The following is a 13476-nucleotide window of genomic DNA, read 5'->3' as shown; positions in this document are numbered from 1 at the left end:
TGTTATCTCAAGGGATTTTGGGAAATCATTTTGAGAAATCAGGTGCAAATTTTTTGGTTCATATTGTGACTGTTGATGAAACATGGCTTCATCACTATGACTCAGAGACCAAACAACAGTCAATGGAGTGGAGACACAAAGCTTCACCACAGCCAAAGAAATTCCAAACCCAAAAGTCAGCAGAGAAAGTTCTTGCCATTGTCTTTTGAGATATATAGATGGTGTAATCCTTACCAAGCATCTAAAAAAAAAAAAAAAAAAAAAAAAAAGTGAAACTGTTACAGCAGCAGTTTATTCAAGAGCTCTGAAATAAAAAATAACAGGGAAACCGAGCAGCTTTTTGCAACAACACACTCGCTCACAAAACCCAACAGACAATGTACAACTTGAGCTTTCAATATCTGCCTCATCCACTCTATTCACCAGACCTGGCCCTATCTGACTATTTCCTATTCTCAAACTGAAAGAAACACTTGAAAGGAACAAAATTTACACAGATGTTGAAGTCATATCTGCAGCTGAGACTGGTTTGTGCAACGAGGGAAAGACTTTTTTTCTCAGACAATTGTAAATGATGCAGCAGTGTTGTAACAAGTGCATATTCCCCACAAAGTGGGGAATATGTAGAATAATGTGCGAGTTACATGGTTCTACCTCAATTCCTTTATGGTGATTATCACAACTTTTCAGTATACTCTCATAATGAAGAAGCTTGAGTGTTAGATATATCATAGCTGACTATCAACAACTTCAAAATTTTTAGAAATAATTAAAAGTGCTAGTAGTCACGAGACTTCTATAACACGTCCTAAGCATCACAATGTTAACATATAAATGAAAATTCTTTAAACTGAAAATTAACAATCAGTGGCAGAATTTTTCTATGAGTCATTATAGTATGACTGCCAAGACTAAGGTCATTTATAATTTGTAAAATAAGTTGGTTTAATATTTTTAAAACATATTAATGCTATGTTAATACTGACTGGCATGTGGGAATTAGACCAGTTTTTATATGTGAAGTGGAAATTTAATCTTTTAATAATAACAATAGGGAATAATATCATATTCCTGAAAAAGAAGAAAATCAAGAAAGAGATAAACAACGTTCTAGCTGTTTTCTTTAAGGAAGTGCTTGATTATATGATTATCATAGATTGCCCACAATTGGCCAGACTATGAAATCATGCAATATATGATGGAAAATTTTCAAATTTTTTTTTGTTTACTCCACTTTCTCATAATAATAGCATTTACTAATGCTATTATTATTTCCATGCCAGCCACCTTCCAAGTAACTCACTCATAAGGGTGACCATACACCATCCAGCCTTACTATCATATCTTCTCTTAAAGTCATTTACACCAGCAATCACCATTTCAACAGGTAAACTGTTCCACACTCTGTGAAAGAAAAATCTAGCTGTCATCCCATTCTTAATTATACACAAGCTTCTATGAATATCCCTTCTCCATGAAAAAGTTTGCCAATTAATATCCTATAATACTCTTCAGAAGTCTACAGTACCATATCAACTCTGTTTTTTTGTATTTTAATCTTCGGTCCGCAAACTCTCAGCTGCCCTCATAATTAACATTCCATTTCTGCACCCTTTGAAGACCTTTTTTATCCCGTCAAAATTTAAGAGACCAAATATGCACACATTAGTCCAGGTGTGGTCATATCAAGGCCTTGTAAAGAAGCAAACTGAACTTTCTTATTCTTACCTGTTAATGTTCATTTCAGCATTGCAATTATCCTGAATATTTGCAATTTTTGCTATGCAACCTTTGAACTTCAACTTATCCGAGGATTTCTAGCCTCATCAGTTTCTCCAAGCATAATATCACCAATATAATATGCTGTCAGAAATCTGATCATGTCAAAGTGCACTTTATACTTAATTGCTCAGCGTTCCTTCCACTGCAAGTCATTCTGTAAGCTTTGTACATCAGTAGCACAGTAGCATTCTTGATTGTCCTGCCTATTTTTGCATCATCATCATCATACAACTGAACATCTCCTGACAGATTTCCCCCTCCCCCCCACCAATATCATTAATCAGTAGATTGAACAAGAATAGCTCAAGAAGTGACCCTTGGGGAACACCAATGGTTTCCTATAATCTGACAGACTCAGCACCCCATATTAATTTTTAAGAGAAGTTTCAACCTTTCTAGAAATTTAATAATTGACTCAGTGCTCATCCAATTTTAAACCCCAGTGAGTATAACTTCCTTTGTTTTTAAATTATAAAAAGATCAAATGTTCCCTTCATAGCAACTTAAGATATGGAAAAAGTCACTGAGTATTTAGACAGTAAGGAGGAAATAAATGTGGCATTCATCAAATTCCTGCATAAACAGCAGAACTTCTTTAAGTTTTTTTTAAACTTAAATTAAGAAAACTGTATAAAGTTGTAGCTGTAGCTCACTGTTTCATCTCCAAAAGCCAGTTTTAATATCTTAAAAGTTTCCATAACAGCTTTTCAGAATTCTGACAAACTGAAATAGTGGAAATAGCAACAAACACAAACATTCATCTCTCAGGGGACCCTGTAACCCCTAGAGAGCGCGTCCCCTGGGTGGCGGATAGGGGAGCCCACTATGTGCGTGTACATGCACGTGCGTGTGTGTGTATATACATATATGGTGGGGTGGTCCGAATATACTGAATAAGAACTCGTGGACCAACAGGGTCATAAGGGGCAATCATCTTGATTGTAAGGGAAGAGGCACTCCCATAGACCCTTAGCTGGATCTATCCTCTCCTTCTTCTACTTTGAGGAAGACCCACTTACTTTAATCTTTCCTATAAGGCCTTATCAGCCAACTCTTCTTACTTTATGATGCTTGTGCTATTAGAGTACTCGAGGGCCATGGGGTCTTTTCATTTCTGGCCTTACAACTATGTCCTTTCTATAAACCTTACTATAGTTCTTCTATAATCTACCCTTTCCCCTTCAATATACCCTATTCCTCCTATGGGTTTAAATTCGGAAGAAGGCGAGTTCAGAAGCCTTAAGGTAGCAGCTCTACCACCGAACTATTCCATCGTCAGGCTAGTCCCCTGACATGGAGAACATAACCATACTTGTAAGCTGACAGAAAAAGATAATCGGATTGAATCTATGGGAAACGACCCTGGAATGGAAAAGGGAAAACGAAAATGGAAACGACAAAATATAATACACATAGCAAACTGGAATGTAAGAGGAATAGCATATAAAGAAATAGAATTAGACCAGTTATTAAATGAAAGGAATTTTAAAATAGCAGTAATCACTGAAACAAAAAAGAAATTAAAAGGAACTATGAGAACTGAAAATTTTAATGTGATATACAGTGGAGTCGACAGAGACCAAAGAGCACAAGCAGGAGTCATGATTTGGATTCATAACTCCCTTTCAAAACAGTTAAAACATTATAAATTATGGAATGAAAGAATAATAGAAGCTAGAATAAAAATAGATAGAGGCTATTTAACAATAATTGGTTTATATGCCCCAGAAGAAGGAAGAGAACAGGATAATATTGATTTTTATAATCAGCTACAATACATATATAATAAAATAAATAAAAATGATTACATAATTTTAGCAGGAGACTTAAATGCAAGAATTGGAAACACGAAAATTAATAATAATATAGGAATACATGGAGAACACACTCTAAACAGAAATGGTAAAAAATTGATTGACTTTGTAGTTTATAATAACCTAAAAATAATGAATTCCTTCTATAAACATAAAGACATACATAAATATACTTGGGCAGCAAGAGGATGGAAATCAATATTAGATTACTTCATATTAAATGAAAAGACATCAAAATTTTCACTAGATGTTAGAGTTCACAGAGGATATGAAATAAGAAGTGACCACTTCTTTGTTAAAATAAAATTAAGATTACCACCTAAATGGCTACAAGTAACAAGAACAGAAAGAAAAATTGAAACATTTGTTTATAAAACTAGACTATTGAATGACACAAATGTACAATGGCTATATGAACAAAGAATTAACCAGTATCTAGATAAAATAAAGCAAAATGAAGAAATAGAAATAGAATGGCTTAATATAAAAACGATACTAAATGCAGCAGCAAATGAAAGCTTAGGAAAGACCAAAAAATTCAATAAAAGAAAAAACTGAAGATCTGGGATGATACAATCAAAGAAATAATCAAAAAGAAAAAAAGAAGCCTATCACAAATGGTTAAGCAGTAAAAGATTAGAAGATGAAATAGAATATAAAAGAATAAGAGCCATAGCTAAAAGAGAAGTCAGAAAAAGACAGAGAATCATGGAATAAATTTGTTTCTAATTTAGAACATGATTTATATAAAATAAGACCCAATGTATATAAGATTTTGAAACACCTAAATGCAGATACCAAAGAAAACATAAAATTAAACACTGAATTGAAATTAGAAAAATTTCTAAATTACTACACAGAACTGTGGACAGACAAATATTTTAAAAAAGACAACTGGCAAACAATTAATGAAAATGAAAAGGAAATAACTGAAGAAGAATTAGAAATCAGCCTGAAAGAAACAAGAAACGGAAAATCACCTGGAGAAGATAAGCTAGGTTCAGAACTATATAAATACGCAGGAACAAGATTCAAAGGAAGACTCTTATTATTTTAAAATAAAATTTACTCAACTGGTATCCCCCCAATAGAATGGAAAAAAGCAATTGTGATTCCTATCTTTAAAAAAGGTAATAGAGATGACCCTAAAAACTATAGAGGTATCAGTATACTAAATTCCTGTTACAAAATATATAGCAGAATCTTAAATAACAAACTAATGAAATATTCCGAAAACTTTATTCTAGAGGTACAAAATGGATTTAGTAAAGGACGATCATGTATAGACCCAGCCTTCTGCCTAAAATTAATAATAGAGAAAAGAAGAGAATATAATTTAGAAACACATATTGCATTTATTGACTTTGAAAAAGCATTTGACAAAGTTAAAAGAAACATATTATTTAACATATTAAAAGAAAGACAAATACCAAATAATATCCTAAAAGCTGTCACAAGTATATATGAAAATAATCAAATACAAATAAGATTAAATCATGAGCTATCATATACAAGAGAGATAAACCAAGGGGTAAGACAGGGAGGATGTCCCCTCTCAGCAACTCTTTTTAATATCTACTTAAATGAAATAATAATAAAATGGAGTAAAAATTTACATCAAGGAATTAAACTTTCACCTACAGTTAACTTAAACACTCTCCTCTTTGCAGATGACCAAATAATAATTACAAATTCTGAAGATAACTTACAGAAAGCTATTTTAAATCTAAATGAGATATCCAAAGATTATGGTATGATAATATCAACGGAAAAATCAAAAACTATGGCCTTTAAAGGACAAGATCCAGCAAGAACTAAAATAGTATTAGATAACAAGATCTTAGAACAGGTGAATTCATTTAACTACCTAGGATGTATGATCACTTATGAAAATGAAAAAGATATAAACATAAAAATTGCAAAATATTTAATAATAACAGGAGTAATTAACTCTATATTTAAACCAAACCTAGTTCAAAAACAAACCAGGCTAAAAGTATACAATACATTAGCCCTACCAGTCTTAATGTATGGAAGCGAAATCTGGACAATAAAACAAAAAGACAAACAAAGATTAACAACAGCAGAAATGAAGTTTATGAGAAAAACTGCAAAGCATACCCTATTTGATCACAAAAGAAACGAAGATATTATGAAAGAATTAAACCAAGAACCAGTAATTGAAAAAATTAAAAAATAACATAGATGGATGGAACACATTCAAAGAATGAAAACAGAAAGATTACCAAAACAAGCCTTAAAGTACAAGCCATTAGGAAAAAGAAAACCAGGACGTCCTCTTAAATGATTCAACAATAACTTCTAAGGCCGGAACAGGCCATACTAGGCCTAAATCCTTGATACGTATGATGATGATGATGATGACAAACATTCATACTTTTCCAGGTATAAAACTTCTCAATAATGTAAGCTACAGCTACAACTTTATTTATACAGTTTTCTTAATTTAAGGAAAAACAAATATTCGACTGTTTTCCATTACCTTTTTTTTTAATCTTGTTAACCATCCAATAATGGACATGGCTTTAACTCTTATACTGTCTCCAAGATGCTGATTTGCAGCAATCTGGAATAGAAATTAAAATATAAAATGCATAAAAAAAACTCACTCAAATTTAAACTAATAACAAAGTCCATAGTGATTAAATCAAACGAAGAAAAATAAATAAATAAATAAAATAAAATGCATGATTTACCAGCTCTTTTAGAAAATGATATTTTTATTTAAATACAAATCATTTTACATTTATACCGCAGGATGTACTAGGAATTAAGTGGCACTTCGCCATTTAATTCCTTATACACAGAAGACTAAAGCATTGGGAAGGAAAATGCAGTTAATGGCAACTGAAGGGCTAAAACTTCAATGTATATGGCAGGAAAGAATCTCAAGGATAGTTTGATGTTTGTTAAATGTACGGTTGAAATGAAGTGAGAAAGACAGCTAGCAAGATTGGACAAAGATCAATTTGTACACAACAGGTAAATTATTTCAGCTAATGTAATCTTGTGGTAATTAAGCAAAGGCAAAAATCCTTGCAGGGAACATAGGAGGAAGTTTTTATTTATTTATTTATTAAATGAAATATGATGAGTGTTAATGACAGTGTATAGCACAAGAGAAGACGGAACTTGGTGATAATAATGGGTCATGAGTCATACAAATAATTAACACTCCACACATTCATGTGACAGAAATGATTATAGTATTGTGACATGGAATGTACCCAAAAGTATAGATAAGGTGATAAAATTAATGGAAATAGTGATGAGAAGAGATCAAGAATAACATACGAAAAATACTTAATGTGCAACAGTCAGAAAAAATAGCACTTGAAACAAATGAGAACCAGAATTTTCTAGCCATCCAACCATAAAAAATGAAATCTTGTTAGAATTGTTAGAAGCTCTATTTTTTTCTCCACTTTTTTATCATGCCAATGTTTCACAAACACAAAATCAATAACTTACTCTTTTCATTTCAGATTCTTTTTATTCTAATTTAAGGCTTTTAATAACAAAATCAAGCCATTAAAATATGATAGATATTTAAAATACTCAGGGCATACATAATTTCAATAAAATGCCATTGTTGGGTCTCAACACCATCTCTTTCAGTTTCATTCATCTTCCATTTATTTTTCTCTTTTTTTTTTTGCTTTACATGTATTTAGATGCTGCTAAAGGATTAAAGCTAGATAACTGGGAGAAGGTCACTAGCCTTTAAAGAACATAGAGAATTGACTAGGAATGTTGAATTAATGTCCAGTTCTCACCTTCATGTGGTGTGCCAGTTAGCAGGTAACACTGGATACAGAACAAAAGATGGGTTAGAAATTGATGACTTACTGAAAAAGACTGTATTCTGTATTAGCATAAATGAGAAATTACACAACAAACATGACAGTATTACACGAGTGAGTTTACACTACTACTACTAATCTGCTATCAACAATTTTTCTCTAAATTAGTCTATTACTTGTCAGCACTCAAATACTGTTGTATCTAAAAGCACTTCTAAATAAATAAATAAATCCACCTAAATCTTGGTCTTGTTCTCTGGGTCTTTTTCTGCATCTTGATATCAAACACCTGTTTTGCTAACTTTCCTCTCCCATTCTCTTTAAGTCATCATACTACCTTAGATCAGAACTGCTTTTGAGAAGGAACTCAACAATGTTGAGTTTCTTTCCAATACCTTCATTCTAATATGATTCCACAATTGATATCATCTGTTCAGTCTTCTGATTTTTCTCAGAATTCTCATTCATACTATCTATTACCTCTAATCTTTGACCAAGTGTTTTATTTCTAACCCAACTCTCAAATCGATAACTTAACTGGTTTGAATGCTGCCTTATACATATGGCTACTTTTGAGTTTCAGCTAATTTCTCTTAATCCACATCCATTTATTCAACTGGATCCCCACCATACCAGTTTTGTTTATTCTATTATCTATTTTTTATATTTAATTTACCATCATCACTCTTAGTGATGATGGTAAATGTGCCTAAAGAGCTGAACTATTTTCCTTGTTCTGTAGGTTTACCATACTGCTTGAAAAGAAGTCAACGGATACCATAGTGAGGAACAAACAGCCATGGCACATACCTTATGTAGGACCATCTTTCACTGCAATGACTGCAGCAATCCTATGAGGCATACTTTCCAAAAGCATATGATAGCGATTAATGGGAATTTTGTATCATTAATTCTGTAGGAATGTAATGAGGTCCTGGACTGTTGTGGGGCAGATGTTCCTTGATTTCACCCAATACTCCAGTTCATCCCATGGACTATCAATAGGGTTGAGATCAGGGCTCTGTGAAGGACAGTCAAGTGTGGTGATGTTCATGTCCACAAACCACACAGTTACAGCAGCACCAACCTCATGACATGGTGCACTATCATGTGGAAAATGACAATGATCCATAGAAACTGTCACAAAGTAGAAGGCATTGCATTGTCCAGAAGAATATTTAGATACCTCTCAGAGTTCAATGTTCATGACACCACAAACAGAGGTCTGAGGGCAAACCAGGATCAACACTGCCACCTCTGAATTTCATAGTTGGGGTTATGTACTCTGGTAAGAGATGTTCACCTGATATCTGCTATATCCACCCACCCATCTGCTTCGTAGATGTAGTGTGATTCTTCCCTCCATAACACACCTTTCCAAGCTTTCATGTTCCACTGAAGATGACACTGCATGTTGGTTTGGGTAACGTGGGCTTGCATATTGCAGTCTTACCATGGAAACTCATGTTGTGAACCTTGGTTCTGAATGTTTTTGTGCAGATTGCAGTCGATGCCTGAAGCTGTGCATTCAACACGTCAGCCAATGAATGGCGGTTTTCACACATTACCCTTCGTGTCACTCACATTTGGCGAGTTGTTCATGGCGGGTAGCACTTATAGTTGACTTCCTGCACTTCATCTCAGTATGGTATCACTAATGGTTGACCTGGGATGGCCCAATTTGTTAACAATCTGCCAAACAGATAGGCCTGCAACATGGCATTCTATCATAATGCCTCTTTCAAACTCTGTCAGTTCCCTTCACAAAGCCATTTCACATGAACACAGTTTCACTGACTTGGGAACGCCATATTTCTCCAATTTTTACTAGCTATTTATATCCTAGAAACCTGCACTAGCTATATTAGTCTGAATGTAGTACACCATCTGCATAAGGCAAAGAGTTATGTTTGATATCACCAATTTTAATATCAGGTGTAATGCTACTTTCTTTCATAATGTTATTCATACAGGTGATGAACAGAGTGGAGATAGTGTGCATCCTTGTCTTGTACCTGATTTTAGATCAAACCATCTTACTGTTGTTTCCTTGAATTCTAACTACTAACTTACAACTTAAATATAGATTATGCATCACTCTGCATAATGTTCCTATATAATTATAGCATTTTGAAAAGCTTTTCTCCTGCACACCTTGTCATATGCCTTCCCCACATCAGGAAGGCTTAAATAAAGATCCTTGTTATATTCAAATGATTTCTCAACTATCTGTTGTAAAGCAAAAATGATATTGAAACCTCTGTTTGGCCTGAATCCAGCTTGCTTTTCCCCACACTCGAATATTTTGTAGTAGGGAAATTCCTCTCTAATTCTCATATTCAGCCTTATTCCTATTTTTTTATAGGTGGGAATTATCAGAGCCCTATCCCAATCATGTGGAATTCAGCTTTCTGACGACTCGAATTATGAGTGAGTGTAGCCACTATAAAATTTTTATACCTCCATATTTCATCATTTCTGTTGTATATGATCTATCTAGCAACCTTTCCACATTTCAGACTTTTGATAGCTTTTTTTTCCCCCTACATCAAGTATTGATAGGTGTTCCTGTTTGCATCTGTCTAATCTTTTCTATTACAGTTCTGACTGCATGCTTCATTTCATTGTCTTTCAAAGTAATTACTTCACACGTTTAGAATATCTTTCTTTTGTTTTTTTCATGTCACCTTTTTCATCTTTAATTCCTTTTGCAACACTTTTTTTCCCATTGCATTTTATTTTTACAGTACAGAACATTTTGCCACCTTCCTGAATTCTATACATAACTTATTCCTCATGCATTTTTCTACACATTCTTTTAGGACATCTGACTTATCTACTAGGAACTTTCAGCATACTTTCTTCTTTTCCAGGATTGCTTCTTTAACTCAGATCTACCATGATGTTTTTATTTTGCTATCCTTGCAGGCAACATCACCATATGCCTCCCTACCTGATGTTTTTTAATGTTTTCTTCAGAGTTTGCCAGTGAGACTTCATGTTTTGGGTCTTGTTTTCAAATTGCTTCATCTAGTGTGAATGAGTTCTTAAATAATATTCTGATGCTGGATTTGTTCTTATTCTTCTACTAGATGTTCAGTTGGAGTTTATTCTGGCAGCTGACTTTACAATGTTCATCCTAATTCCCTGAAAACAAGGCAGGCTTTGTTTAACTGGCCAATGCTCCAGCTGGAATCAACTTTCACCATGTTGTATCATCGTGTTTATTTCTGGTTCAAGTAAACAGTATAATTGGTCCAATTATACTGCGTGGTAAACTTATTCACACTAGATGACTCAGCACTTAAAAAGCAAGATGTTCCATTTTGCTCCTTTCATAAAAGCACATCAACTCAAATTCCATGAATGTCACCCATCCATATACTAAAAAATTTCATCAACTGTTATCCCAGAACTTAGCTGGTTATATAACCTTTTTTTTTTATTTCTCTTTTCATGTTATGCACCTGATGAAGTTTTAACAAGACCCTACCAGAGATTTCAGTTTTTAGAATTTGATTTTTTTCAGAAGATACTTTAAATTCTCTATCAATTCAGGCTATTTTACATGACATAATAAGTTGTTCAAACACATAGAAGGAACAGCAATGAGAAGTCCTTTCTCACCAGCCTTAGGTGATTATTTTATGGAGCATCTAGAAAAAGAACTGACACTATATTTCCTCAACCTCATATATGGTTACATTTTGTTGATGAAATATTTGCAGTCTGGTCCCACTCTGAGTCAGAATTACTTCAGTTCATAGAGAAAATAAACTCCTTATACTCCCATCTCAAGCTCAATACTGAACGTGAATCTAATGATTAACTAACTTTTATGGATACCTTAATTATTTGTAATCTCACAGGTCATGTTGAATTTTCAGTTTATCAGAAGCCAACCTTTACTGGCAGATACATTTGTTCATCCACCCACCATCATTCATCACAAAAAATGGGTATTATGAAGAGTCCTGTAACAGAGCTCATATCTGCTCTTCTGATTATCTTTAATTAAATGAAATGAATAAAATTAAAAGAACCTGATATGTAATGGATACAACAAAACTACCCTTCAAAAAAGTATTGATAATTATCACCCTTCTACCAGACTACAATTCAATGTGAAAATAATTTCAATACCCTACCTTAAAACCTCAAAAAAAAATAGTAAGGATTCTTCATAAATTCAATCTATGCACTTTCTTTCAACCAGCTCAGAAACTGTCTTCCTTCCTGTCATCTATGAAAGATATAATATTACTACCTTCCTTGCTAGGTGTCTATCAAGTAACATGCTGATATCGTCTTTGCTATTTTGGACAGACTGGCTGATTAGAATTGAAGAATATCAAGACTATATTAGATTTTTGGAATCTGACAAGTCTGGCCTTGCTTCTTACACTAGGCACAGTGTTCTTTGGAACCAGACAAAACTTCATTTCAGCAATTTTAAATTCAATCGTCTTTTCCTTGAAAAACACATGTAATGTTATGAAATTGTCCGAACCTGAAACAATCAGACTGCATGCCACTATCCAAGTCTCAGGAAGTGAACACTATTAATTGTTCATAAGTTTTTTTTTTAAATTAATAAGTATTGAAAATTATTTTTTATCTATACAAACTTTCTACAATTGTACCTTTGAGCCCTAATAATGTAATATCACATACTTCAGCTGCGAATGAGACGATGAATATATGCATAATTTATGGCTCATTATTGTGATTCATATTTTGAATGTAGTTCAGTCTCTCTCTCTCTCCCTCCCTGACGATGTCCAAGCAATGTTGGATGAAATATATTGGAGCTTTTGGATAAAATTCTATATAATTTTTGTTACATATGTAAGCCACGAGTTATTTTAACATGTCTAGTGCACACGTTCCATTAAAACTATATGTCACATAGCTGAGTAAATCTGTTACATGAAATATGTATATATCATACATATATTCTTATCCATCATCACTGCAAAATCTCTAGTCTCATGTTTTTCCAAGCTAAATCCTACCAATCTAATATGCTAATGAAAATTGTATCACAACAGGTTCTCAACTTTACACCTACTTTACAATGAACTGATAACCAGTATCATTTGCCCCAAGTTCCAGCCTATTCAAGACATTCTGTTAGTGCTGCATATTACGATATCCTTGATTGCTTTGCCTTATCTTTGTACTGACAGGATATGTTCAATTATTTAAATTAAGGGATATTACATCCCATATTGTTTCACAGCCGAATAAGAAACTCAAAGAGTTTCATGCCGGATATAGAACCTATAGAAAGTTCGGCGAGTCCAAGCGTAAGCAAATACCTGGATAGTGCAACACATAGTAAGGGTGGAGAAAGCTCCATTCACTGTTTTTGGTATTTTCCCATAATGTGAAACCCAGCTCCTAGGAGCTGTATTACTGTTCTACATTATGAGAAAAGGTCACTACCCAGACCGGTTTCAACCTTTATTGAGATCTCATCAGTGAGTAGCTAGACCTAGATAATACCAAGTTTGTAGCGAACAGAACTTACATACCCTACTATAAGAATTGCCAAGGAAGTGTCCTAATAAATTACTAAATATATGAAGAGCCAAAGGCTTCAATTAGGCAACATAAAATTATTTAAATTAAGGGATATTACACTCCATATTGTTTCACAGCTGAATAAGAAACTCAAAAAGTTTCATGCTGAATATAGAAACTATATAAAGTTCGGCGAGTCCAAGCGTAAGCAAATACCTGGATGTGCAACACAGGGCAACTCATAGTAAGGGTAGAGTAAGCTCCGTTCACTGTTTTTGGTATTTTCCCTTAATGTGAAACCCAGCTCCTAGGAGCTGTATTACTGTTCTACATTATGAGAGAAGGTCACTGAAGGGTTTTACATTATGAGAAAATACCAAAAACAGTGAACGGAGCTTGCTCCATCCTTACTATGAGTTGCTCTGTGTAAATCTGTTTTGCACAGATTTACACAGGAGCTGATTTAGTAGTGCAAACAGATTTGCACTATTAGATGGACTATGTGTTGCACTATCCAGGTATTTGCTTAC

At 33.7% G+C, this 13476-nt stretch overlaps 1 protein-coding gene across 1 annotated transcript in view; it reads right to left on the bottom strand.

Moving 5' to 3' along the window:
- LOC150103443 (importin-4-like) overlaps positions 1 to 13476 on the bottom strand; it is a 321740-nt gene that overhangs the window by 195367 nt on the left and 112897 nt on the right. The window contains exon 10 of the mRNA XM_090397560.1: positions 6100 to 6183. Within this exon, the coding sequence (XP_090253686.1) occupies positions 6100 to 6183 (84 nt within the window). The remainder of the gene's footprint in view (positions 1 to 6099; positions 6184 to 13476) is intronic.

The sequence above is a fragment of the Typopeltis vanoorti genome, chromosome 9, assembly GCF_054136105.1.
Source record: "Typopeltis vanoorti isolate ZY-2024b chromosome 9, IOZ_Tvanoo_1.0, whole genome shotgun sequence".
Lineage (NCBI taxonomy): Eukaryota > Metazoa > Arthropoda > Arachnida > Uropygi > Thelyphonidae > Typopeltis > Typopeltis vanoorti.
Note: the sequence above shows the minus strand (reverse complement) of the source record. Positions and strands in the feature narration are given on the sequence as shown.